Source organism: Procambarus clarkii, chromosome 76, assembly GCF_040958095.1.
Source record: "Procambarus clarkii isolate CNS0578487 chromosome 76, FALCON_Pclarkii_2.0, whole genome shotgun sequence".
Classification (NCBI taxonomy): Eukaryota; Metazoa; Arthropoda; class Malacostraca; order Decapoda; family Cambaridae; genus Procambarus; species Procambarus clarkii.
In genome coordinates, this window is record NC_091225.1 from 17,358,293 (window position 1) to 17,370,451 (window position 12,159).

The following is a 12,159-nucleotide window of genomic DNA, read 5'->3' on the forward strand; positions in this document are numbered from 1 at the left end:
TTTCTAAGTAAAATGACTCGAATGGTGTTGCTTGAAGATAAATGCCATATAGATGAAGGATCCCTGCCCAAGAACAATGTTTGTGGCAGAGTGCTCCTAAAGCTACACTGGAATTTAAAGGCCAACCCACCTACTAGAGCACCACATCAGACAGAAATTAAGCATCATCTTAAACAGCAGTTTGCACAGGAACAAAGTTAAAACAATGAGTTGAAGTTGGATGCAAGGTTATGATCTTTTCCTAGTTTATGGGTAAGAAGAACAGCCATTCTCCTACTCATCAGGAAGATCCCCTCCTGCTATATTATGTTAATCTACCTAGAAAGAAGGGGCCAGATTCACAAAGCAGCTACGCAAGCACTTACGAACCTATACATTTTTCCTCAATCTTTGGCGGCTTTGTTTACAATTATTAAACAGTTAAGGAGCTCCGAAGCACCAGGAGGCTGTTTATAACAATAACAACAGTTGATTGGCAAGTTTTCATGTTTGTAAACTGTTTAATAAATGTAACCAAAGCCGTCAAAGATTGAGGAAAGATGTACACGTTCGTAAGTACTTGCGTAACTGCTTCGTGAATCTGGCTCAAGGTTAGTAACTTCAGTAACGGTGTTATGGGAGAATTGTTGCATGCAGTGAGAAAGCAAGAAAAAAAGGATACTGTAAGGAGACAGTGCACATATTAATTAGCATTATAAAAACCGGGTTATTATTCATATGCTATAAATAATGTCTTACTTAGGGTCAACAGTGATTTGATCAAAGCATAGTTTGCTCTGCATCTCAGCTATCATGGTCTCCAGCTTTTCTTTCGCCTGTTCCACTTCCTCTGGGGGCCCTTCAAGCTTTATGCCTCCCTGCTTATCTGTGAATTCTACATGTACCTGTAGACATGAAATATACTATACTAACTATGTCAGGAGAAACACATCTTGCTTCCATATACATGTATCAAATATTTGCATAAATCACATTTTTAAAATTACTGCATCATGCATTTATTTATATATTTATTAATTACAGAAAACTGGGTAAAGCTACATTTAGTCCTTAATTTTGTTTAAAGTTAACCTACGATAACATTGAAATTGTAAGGATCAAAGAGGGGCTACTCGAGTTCATGTGAATTTTGTATTTTTGTATTGCTTTATGTAGAGATTATATAAACAGACTATAATAAATTGCAGTATTCACAGCAACCCAAACTGGCGAAATGCTTAAATGCTTCAGGTGAGGCATTTAATAATGCTTAATTTACCTCCAATTAGTCCTGTATAAATAAAACCACCTTTATATGGTAATCTTTGTCAATTAAGTTATAAAATACATACTGTTAGTAACATACACCCTTCAAAAAAATTTGTAAATATAAAATGGGTTAAAACTTGTGAATCTAAGGATGATCCTTCAGAAACCAACCTTGGGGAGGTCCTGAGTAATCTGACGAATGTTGGCACCCTTGCGTCCAATAATGAACTTGTGAAGCCAGGTAGGAGCTTCCACATCTGCTTGTATAACACTGTTGGCTTTGGCATACACCAGTGTCAGAGCTGAAAGGCAACACCAGTTTATAGTATTATTTTTAGTTTTAACTAAATAAAAAGAAAAGATTTAGAGAAATGAGGTATATGGCACTACTAGGCTCCACACCAACCATAACTACCCAACTGCCTCGTCACTCCACATCCATCTCTCTATTTTCACAGCCTCAAGTTACGCTCTCCTTTCAACTTGCAAAGGGGGCTAGACTGCCCTACAGAGTTCCTAAGATCAGGCTGGTGTCATTAGTTGCCAAGCACCTTATCTAATGTCTAGATACATTATTTCTATTGGCCCATCACTACATTTCAGCTCTTAATGCAAAAAGAGGTTATCTTGAGATGATTTCGGGGTTTTAGTGTCCCCACGGCCCGGTCCTCGACCAGGTCTCCACCCCCCAGGAAGCAGCCCGTGACAGCTGACTAACACCCAGGTACCTATTTACTGCTAGGTAACAAGGGCATAGGGTGAAAGAAACTTTGCCCATTGTTTCTCGCCGGCACCCGGGATCGAACCCGGGAACACAGGATCACAAGTCCAGCGTGCTGTCCGCTCGGCCGACCAGCTCCCAGGATAAAGAGGATATCCAAGCTCCAATATCAAATACCCGGCTCCAAGAGGATAAAGTTGTAATTTTTTGTCATTAGAACACCATCACTTTTTGCAAGTCCTAATTTATTACAAACTGACCACTTCTTATAAATAATACAGTACTCAATACAATCCTGTATAGAGAATAATTAAAAATAATATATACATACCTTGTCCTAGTTTATCCTGAGGACCACGAAGAGTGATCGTCTCAGTAGTCATTTCAGTAGGTGGCATCTCCACAGAAACTCCAGTCTCGTGAAGAATGTCTGCTATGTTTGCCCCTCGTGGACCAATCACATACTTATGCTGAGACTTGCGAACTTCTACCGACACCGTTTGACACTTCCGCTCCTAAAATATAACATTCTTAAATAATTTATACAAGAAAATAAGACTTAACTGTAATTATAATACATGTAACTTATTTAAAAAACTTATTAATTAGATAAATAATGAGGCAGCAAGAACAGGTAAAATAATTATTACAGCCTAAAAAATTTTTTTGGATATACAATAGCAAACATATAGCATACCATATCCTTATAGCATTTCATGATGATATCCTTACACCGCTGTACACCTTCCTTCTCTCCAGCAATGGTCATCTCATTCTTCATGACACTCGGTGGAGGAACATTGATACGAACACTGTTCTCGGCCATCAATGCTTGAATTTTCTCATTGTGGGCGCCACAGATAAATGGGTGGTACTGCTTGGGAATCTCCAGTTTTTCATAGGCTTGCTTACTCTATTTACAAAAATAAAATATTGTCAAAATAAATGTTTGTGATAAAAATTTGGAGCACATCTATATTTTAAAATATAATTGTTGTTGTTCAACACAAAGTACAGAGAAGTGGTTTACATATTTTTTGTTTCTTTCTTTCAAACTATTTTTTCCCCACAAAGCAGCAGCAGCATAATATGAAGTATAATAAACAACATCAAGCAACCATAACTCACATACCTGTTCATCAGAAATGAGCTGGATTTCATGCATAGCTTTTTCAATGCTGTCCCTGGTACCCATGACAACAATGTCTTCAGAGTTCTCCTTGGAGTTTGGCACTTGAATCTTGGTAGCAGTATTCAACTCTAAGTCCTGTAGCTTCTTGCCCTTCTTACCAAGTATAAAGCGATGATGATCCTGAGTCAAAAAGACTAATTATTACAAATCTGGTCCACAATAGCAAATAAGTTTGACATTCATGCTGTATAGCGCACATTATACATTATATCAATATGAATCAAACTCATTATATTAATATATTTGAAAGCCAAGTTTGAGATAATTTGTTGTTGACTTCAGCAAAATATTTTCAACGTGCAGCTTCAAATGAAACAATTCGGCACATTATTTAAAACTTAGGCAGTTTTACAGCAAGTTGTTTGGTGCAGATCTGCATTTCATTACCACATTTTGGTAAAGAAATGAATATCCGAGTTACAGAAAATGTTAACTCCTAACTGTCCACTATGTAATTATACAGCAGAATTCAAAACGTATTTCAGTAATATGACCATATAAAGTACAAGAATTTTATGCAAGTAAATAAGAGTTGGCCATTATAAAAAAAATTAAAAAATCACACGCACACACAAACATATATTACGCAGAAAACAGAACAGGGAAGGAGCCCGAATCCCCCATTTGACTGGGATACTAAACATCAGTTTTCTTACCTTCGGTATTTTAATAACTTGTCGAGCCTGGGTCTGGAATTTCTCGAGAACTAGACGCCGGGCCTTGGTTACTGCCTCATTCTTGCCAGTCACTAAGAAAGTTAAAGACTGATCCTTTGCTGATGAGATCTCAATGTGGGCTCCTGTGCGGGTAGTGATGTCAGCACAGATGCGAGAGGAGGCAGATTCTCCAAACTGATTGTTACCATCAATCTTCGCTCGTTCTTCATAAGGGACACGGAATACCTACAAATGAAAGGTTTCTCATAGTACCATTGTAAATATTTGATACTTGCTATCTTAGTCTTTTGGCAGATCCCTGAAAAAGGGTGACTAAGCACAATTTCTGGTTTAATATAATTTGTAGTTTCACAATTACTGAATATTTAGTCAAAATCTCACTAGTGTATTTTCCTGAAAGCTGTCTATTGAGCTATAATCTGACCAGTTGAAGGAAAAGGTAAACATGTTCTGCAATGCCCCTTCCCTCTGGGTGAAGGGGTAAACCACATACCAAAAACAGCTTTGAATAAGACAGCAGTACACTGGAACAAATGTAGTCTCTAGTATGGCTGACACATGAAGCACATAACTGGCGAATCCAACTTCACCTTTCCTTAAAACACCAAATTATTGTTGCCTATCACTAATTTGCATCCAGAATTGTGCATGAAGGTTAATACCAAATGTAATTTAACAAGCCAGTGCACTAACCTGGGTGATGACGGATGAGGCAATGCGCATTTCACTATGCTTAGCCCAGTTGTCTCGAGGAGCTTCTACTGTTGGTGTCTGAGTCAAACTGGCATTGGGCAAAGCTGGAAACAGCTGTAAAAAAAACAAAATTAGGGAAATGACCTATCTACAAACATAGCTCGAGGCTTTACCAAAAAGGTTAAAACTTTGAAATCCAATATTCCTAAAAAGTTTACACCACAGCACAGTTCTCCAGCAGAGGATCCCCTCACTTCTTTCATCGTCTATGTAGCTGTTATAAAGGTCACAAGACGGTTGACCAATGGGCTCAACCTTAGGTTCCTGGATAATGGCACTCAGGGTAGTACACTAAGGAAATTACTGAGGTAATTACCAGAGTTCTTGCTAGGAAATCTGAAGTAGTAGGATCTTGCTGATCCTACTACCTTAGGATCAGCAAGATCCTACTGTTAGCAGTTACAATTGGTACTAGCAGTTAAGATTCTCTAGCAAGAACCAGAGTTCTTGCTAGAGAATCTAAAGTAGTAGGATCTTGCTGGTAAAAATCTGAAGGAGTGGAGTTAGGGGCTCTACCTCAATCCCTAAAGTGCAAAATCATTCCACATAAGCAATCACTGATACAGTAAGACCCACTTTCCAGGATCATAGCTATAAATTAAGTTCTTGAGTTTGTTAGCTTTCCATATGCCACTGATGTAATCCTGTTTATGGAGCCCCCTAATGTTAGTGTTGGGATTATATGTATTCCCAAGACCTTATTCCCTTATTACCCCCCCCCCCGGTGTTGTAATTTCCTACAGGTTTCATTATTTCCCATCTTCATTATTTGACACCTTCATTTAATTCCAAATAATTTATCTGCCAACTCTTCAAGTTTGTAAGTGCCTTTTTTCAACATTTCAACCTCTCGAGTTCTTACTCTCCTCAATAGTTTTGCATCTGATAAATTATTAACTAGTCAAACCAGTCCCCCGTGGTGTAGTGATTAAGACACTCGCCTGGCGTTTTACCAGTGCTTTGTTCTTGGTTCGTGTCCTGGCCGGGGAGGATTTACTTGGTGCAAATCCTTAACTGTAGCCTCTGTTTAACCCAACAGTAAAATGGGAACCTCGTTATTAAACGATTTGGCGGGGTCGTATTCCGGGGAACATGGGATTAAGGACTTCCCCGAAACGCTACGAGTACTAGTGGCTGTACAAGAATGTAAAGACTTGTATATATAAATAAAAAATTAAATAAAATTAAATTAGAATAACGATTCTGGGACAGAACCGTAAGTGACCATATTTTTTCTCACTCTTCTCTAGTCTAACATATTCTCTATGAATGTAACCCTTTGTTTTCCATCTGTCAGGTACTCCATTATCTCGTTCAGCATTTCCTATTATCCCTACTCGTCTCTATCTTGTACAACACTCATTTCTGAATAACTGTACCATAGTTTTCTGACAATTTATCCATCCTAAATTATCTTGACAAATCTTGGTTACCAATTTATAAAATTTATTAAGTTTATTTGGCATGATTTTTTTCCTCAATCTATAATGTCCTCCTGTTACAAAACTTACTTTTATTTAAGTGTTCCACTAGCAGTTCACCCACTTATATTTGCACGAGGGCCATGTTAGTAACACCGGTCTATAATTTAGTGTTTTCTGCCTACCACTTTATAAAATCATGGTAAAAGCATTAATAATACATAGAAAATATATATATTTAATGTGTACAGTTAGAACTTCGTGCAAAACATGCAGGGTTAGGTTGAACTCGGATGACTAGTTACAAGATCATTACATTCATCAGAACGGCTTAGTGGTCCATAATAGTGCATGAAAATTTATATAGTTATGTATAGTGTGTATATAGTGCAATAACGAGAAAAAGTTTTTTATTGTTCTAAGAATATAATACAGTGCACACATCAGTGACACCGATATATTTGAGAATTCTGATGTTCCAAACATTATGTACATTTCTCAAATGACACACTATCATATAATATTACTGAAAAAACTTAAATAATCATTTAAATATATCTTTGCAGTAACTTCCACCCCACACCTAGCCCAGAGCTACCTTCATGGGGAAATGGCTACACTAGTGCTCATGAATTGTGACATCACGAGACTTCCTTCACCACGGCTAAACCCAAAATACATTACTGTACTATATTTTCCCGTGATCAGAATTTTTTTTTAACATTATTACATGCTCTTACTTTTTCTACAGGGACTTCTCTATTCACTGTTCCTTGTGGCCCTGTATCACCTCCCTCAATCTGGTCCCAGTTTGCATATTTTCACCAAATTTGTCCTAGTCACTAATTACTTGGAACAAATACTACGTTAGTACTTTAATCAAATACCTGGATTCCAGTACATCATTCTTAAACCTGCATTAAATCTTGAGCTGACCATCACTAACTGCAGCTGCCTAGTTGAAGTCTCCAGCAAATATAGCAGCAAATTTGATGTTTATACTACTTTTTATGTCTGCTGCTGATCTTCCTATATAACATAACATCCACATCAGTACCTGATATCAGATTAAACATTGATATCATTCATGTTTTACTCCTAATCTACATAAATTTACGATTTTCTACATAAATCCACGAACCTTAACAAATATTGCATTTATGTAATACACAATCAAACATTCACCTACTAACCTCATCGTAACTTAAGGGCTCATAGGCCTGGTCAGCATTGGGGGTGGTTGGGGGATCAGTTGGGGAGGAGGGGGCACTGAGGTCAACTTCCTGGGGGTCGGAAGTAACCTCAGGGGACTCCATCACTGTCTGCTGCAGAGGGGTCGGGTCCATTGTTCTCGCCGAGTCGTTACAGTAGCACTGAAATATTACATGAGTGAGTCTTTTTCTCGTCCTGAAACATAAATAACATTGAAGAGAAACTCCAAAAATCTATTAGCAAGGGACCAGAATGGGTGACCATATGAGTGCAACCTCAACACTGGGCCAATGTCATACAATTCCTGTCATTATTGGAAAGGGAGACATGAATTCCACAGAATTTTGTTTATTAATCATTTCACAATTGTCATGTCAAGACATTTTTTACACTTACGAACACACACATTACATGGTTTACAAGCATGTTGATCAGCTGGTTCCTTTTTAGGAGTGGTTATTGGAGGGAGGGGGTGTTGTGTGTCGGGGAGGTGGTGGTGTCAGGTGAGTGTTGTGTGAGAGGAGGCCTGCGAGTGTTGTGTATGTGAGAGGAGGCCTGCGAGTGTTGTGTGTGTGAGAGGAAGCCTGTGAGTGTTGTGTGTGTGAGAGGAGGCCTGTGAGTGTTTGTGTGAGAGGAAGCCTGTGAGTGTTGTGTATGTGAGAGGAGGAAGGGGCGTGTATCAATAGAGGCCATGGGGTAAGGGGGGGGGACCATAATTTCCAGGCATCAGTCTCACTCAAACGTTTCTCAATTACAGAAATGACCAGACGTGGTATTCACTGGACACAAGCCCATCCTCGTAAAAAAAAAAAAAAAAAAATTGAAATGCAACAAAGGAACCCATCCTGTCCAAGCAATTCTAGACTTTACATTATTATAATAATAATAATAAATCATTATGTCGGGGGACAGGAAGCCAGGTTACACTGTATATACAGTACATGTTAGGCATATATGGAGATTCCCTAACCCCCCAGGACGAATTACTGACCCCGCCAAGGATGCAACCCCACAGCAAGCTGACTAACTCCTGGGTACCTATTTACTGTTGTGTTGACAGGAGCATGAAGTGAAAGGAAATGTCCCCAACTATTTCTGTGCCGCCCGGAATTTGAACCCGGAATTTTCAATTGCGAGTCGAGAACGACCCCGACTGTACTACCAGGACCCTATGGATATATGATACTCAGAGGGTCAAAGATATGTGGTATCTTTGGCCTAATATAGTACATTTGTGCACTATACCCCATACTAAGCTCTGAACTTTTGGGGTTTTATTTTTTTTGTGCCCATCTACAAAATTAATAATAAAAAATGGGAACCTTTTTGAGATGCAACAGTACATATTGCTATGTTTGACCAAATAGTTGCTGTAAGTATCGCCATTTTAGGTCCGATATATATATAAATGAGTTGTGAACACTCGTAACGATAACTCATCTCCTGTAATTTTATACCCAAGATAAACCACATACTCGAGATAATTACAACAACGCAGATTTATCATTCTCAAGGGTACATCTTAAAATTAAATGTACTGATTAGCCCTTTCAATTAGGGTAAATTAACTCGGGCTGTTATGTGCAGCACATCAAATAATGACTGGCAGTGAAGAGATAGACAACAGCTGATAGAGTAACCTAGAGGTTATCAACTTGAGAAAGTCACTTCAAAAGATAGCTACTAAGAGATTGTGAACACTTTACATAATGTAATTACAAGGATAATCATGTGAACAGCCACATGCTTTCAAATGTAGATGCATCTGGAGGTAGCAAGGCAGTAATATACAAAATTAATTATCTAGTTCATAAACAAAACATATCACAGTTGCACACACACATATACAAATAAATATTATAATAATATAAATAAATATTTATATATTTATATATATCAGACCTAAAATTACCTGGCGAGACAAAACTGACGGCATGTCTCGGCACGTACATTATCTAGATTGAGCACCTGGATGATTTTCTTCATTGTGTCACAACCTGACCTGTGGCTAGCCTTGGCAGAATGCCTGGTCTATACTGTCTTTTGTAGCCCACAGGCTAACATAGCCATCCAGCAGAAACTTCTTTAAATAGGCTTCTGCTGTTCTAACAAACAGGCTGTTACTTATGTGTGTTGGCAGCAGGTTTAAAGGTTGTGGACCTCTGATGTTTCAACTGTTCTTTAATCATGCCTATGGCACACTAACTTTGATTATATTTTACTTCCTATCATGTACAGTATCTTACTTCAATATGTGTATTTTTTTCAGGAAAGGTTTGGAATCTGATCCTGTAGTATTTTGTGTGTATATTATAAGGTATGTAATCTCCATTGGGTATGACCAGTGATTGAAAGGAGAATCACATGGACATCTTCATCCTTGTCAAGGTGGACCTCAGTAATATTAATACGCTTCATGCCCCTGACAATTGAATACCTGGACAGTCTAGTAAAATATGTATCCAATAAAATAAACATTTACAACTATTGATACTGGCATACAAATTTAGGTACATTAGTACAGTATAAAATCACCTCAATTTTATATTGAGGTGATTGAATTAGACATTCTTCAGACTAATGAGTATCAGTATCAATGGATTAAGTGGACTGGTCTAGGTTTGTAAGCTTATACATTTTGTTAGGCAATAACCACTTCAAATAAGAATTTTAATCATGAAAATGGGTTGAATAAAGTGAATTGGCATCGATAGGATACAATAAATAGCGAGAAAAACCCTGCATGCACTTTCATGCATGCTGCAAAATTTAACAATTTTGAAAAATGTGTGAAGGTAAAGCATAATCCAAATCTAAAACAAATTTAATATAGAAATCAAAGTAAAAAGACTTATGCCTTTCTGGGGAAACTAAGCATTTAACTGTTGACCAAACCACACACTAGAAAGTGAAGGGATGATGACGTTTCAGTCCGTCCTGGACCATTCTCAAGTCGATAGTGAGAATGGTCCAGGACGGACCGAAACGTCGTCGTCCCTTCACTTTCTAGTGTGTGGTTTGGGCAACATATTTCAGCCACATTATTGTGACTCCTTGTCTGCCTAAGTATTTAACTGACATGACAGGTACTAGGGAAAGGGAACCTATGGCTCAAGGTGAATTTTTCCTCATATCCTTTGTAATTTATGAAAGGTACCAGTTCAATTCCCAAGACAAAACAGAAGTTTGTGTATATTTCCTTTCAACAGAGCATTACATAGGTACCTTCGAGTTAAACTGTTGTAGAATTGCACACTGGGAAAGGCAAGTCATTGGACGGCCTTGGGGGATCTTAATAAGCTTAACGGGCTTCTCTCAAGTTTCCCATTGTCATGGAAAGTTTTCAATTGTCTTCTGCTGATAAATGACCTAACAGTACAGTACTGTACTATACTCTATATACACTATACATTTTTAGGCCATAACCTTTTTTAAATGTCACATTTATTCAGTACTAGCAAAAATTATTTAAAATAATAAAAAAGTAATTATTGAATAGCTAAAATAATTTAAGAAAAATGTGCAACTAATATTTTGGAAATAAATTAAATTTAAAATCTGCAAAATTTTGTGCATTGAATAAAAATTTATTCAAAATCAAGAGGAAAACTAACCAAACTCGCTATCTTAGATTTTCTAGTAAGCAAAATGTTATAAGGTTTAAATCTCGTCCAAAAGAGGCAGCAAAGCCTCTTTGCTGACAATGGTAAGGATCCGAGGCTTGGTAATGATAGAACTGCAATATACCAGCTGGATGGTACTGAACTTACAAGGTCAGACTGCACAAAAGATCTGCGGGTCATGATTGGTAGGAATTTAAGGCAAAAATTCAATGAATAAATACTCATAATAAGGCAAGTAGGACACGAATTTATTTCTACAAGTGTTAGCAATACTTAATGTTACTAACACTAGCTAATATAAATTAAATGTGCTTAAGTAACACTAGCTTCAGCTATATCTTTCTCTTGTTTGGTGTATTTTAGATTATGCAGTTTAGTTTTGGTCACCATACTATAGAATGGACAAAATTCCTCCAATGTGTTCAGTGGAAAATGATAAAGGTTAATCCCACAAATTAAAAACTTTCCATATGAATTGAAAGTTAAATTTAGTCTCCAGAAAGGTGAAGAGTTTAGGGAAACAAGACTTAAGCGTACAAGTGGATGAGACGGCATAACACGGGAGATATTAATAATGTATCAACACAAAATAGAACATTAAACAATAGACAAATTGGTAAGGTTACATGAAGGAAAGACCTGGGTTTCAAAACTGGGTTGTCGATTTGTGGAACACATAATAATTCCTTCAATTAATTATCGAGGAACCCCTCCCCCGGCCGAATTACTGAACCTACCCAGGATGTAATCCCACAACAAGCTGACTAACTCCTGAGTACCTTCTCACTGCTAGGTGAACAGAAGCATTAGTGAAAGGAAATGAGCCCAATCATTTCTGTCCATTCGGGATTCAAACCCAGATTGTGTGTTGAAATATGAACAAGTTAGGCTGAATAAAAACAGGAGCTGCCACATATGGGCCAATAGGCCTTCTGCAGTTTCCTCAATTCTGATGTTTCTTTTTAACCAATATAAATAATCTAGTATTGTACCTTACATTAATTATAAAAAGAAACATATAAAGCTTAAAATGGTACTAAAATTTTATGTCACTGAACAAATGAAAAGAGCTTAAATTTTTAAAGCTTAGATTTCTTAAGAGGTTCAGTCCTTAAAATTATTGTTTTTTTTTAAAGATTACCCTTAGTTTCAACATTAGGGTGGGCAAGGAAAGAGGGGGAACAGGCAGCCACATAAAGGGAGAGGGGAGGGGGTGCAGGCAGCCAGGGAAAACGGGGGGGAAGGGAGTGCAGGTAGCTTCAGAAAGGGGGGCAGGCAGCTACAGAAAGAGGGGGCAGGCAGCCAGGTGAGA

General features: G+C 37.7%; 1 protein-coding gene across 1 annotated transcript in view; it reads right to left on the reverse strand.

Annotated features, from left to right (window-relative positions):
• Dp1 (satellite-binding protein 1 Dp1) overlaps positions 1–12,159 on the reverse strand; it is a 28,035-nt gene that overhangs the window by 14,657 nt on the left and 1,219 nt on the right. The window contains exons 3-10 of the mRNA XM_069313667.1: positions 7,206–7,385; positions 4,532–4,645; positions 3,818–4,063; positions 3,102–3,281; positions 2,667–2,882; positions 2,301–2,484; positions 1,420–1,550; positions 739–884 (exon numbers count right to left, since the gene is read on the reverse strand). Coding sequence (XP_069169768.1) covers positions 739–884; positions 1,420–1,550; positions 2,301–2,484; positions 2,667–2,882; positions 3,102–3,281; positions 3,818–4,063; positions 4,532–4,645; positions 7,206–7,358 — 1,370 coding nt within the window. The 5' untranslated portion in view covers positions 7,359–7,385. The remainder of the gene's footprint in view (positions 1–738; positions 885–1,419; positions 1,551–2,300; positions 2,485–2,666; positions 2,883–3,101; positions 3,282–3,817; positions 4,064–4,531; positions 4,646–7,205; positions 7,386–12,159) is intronic.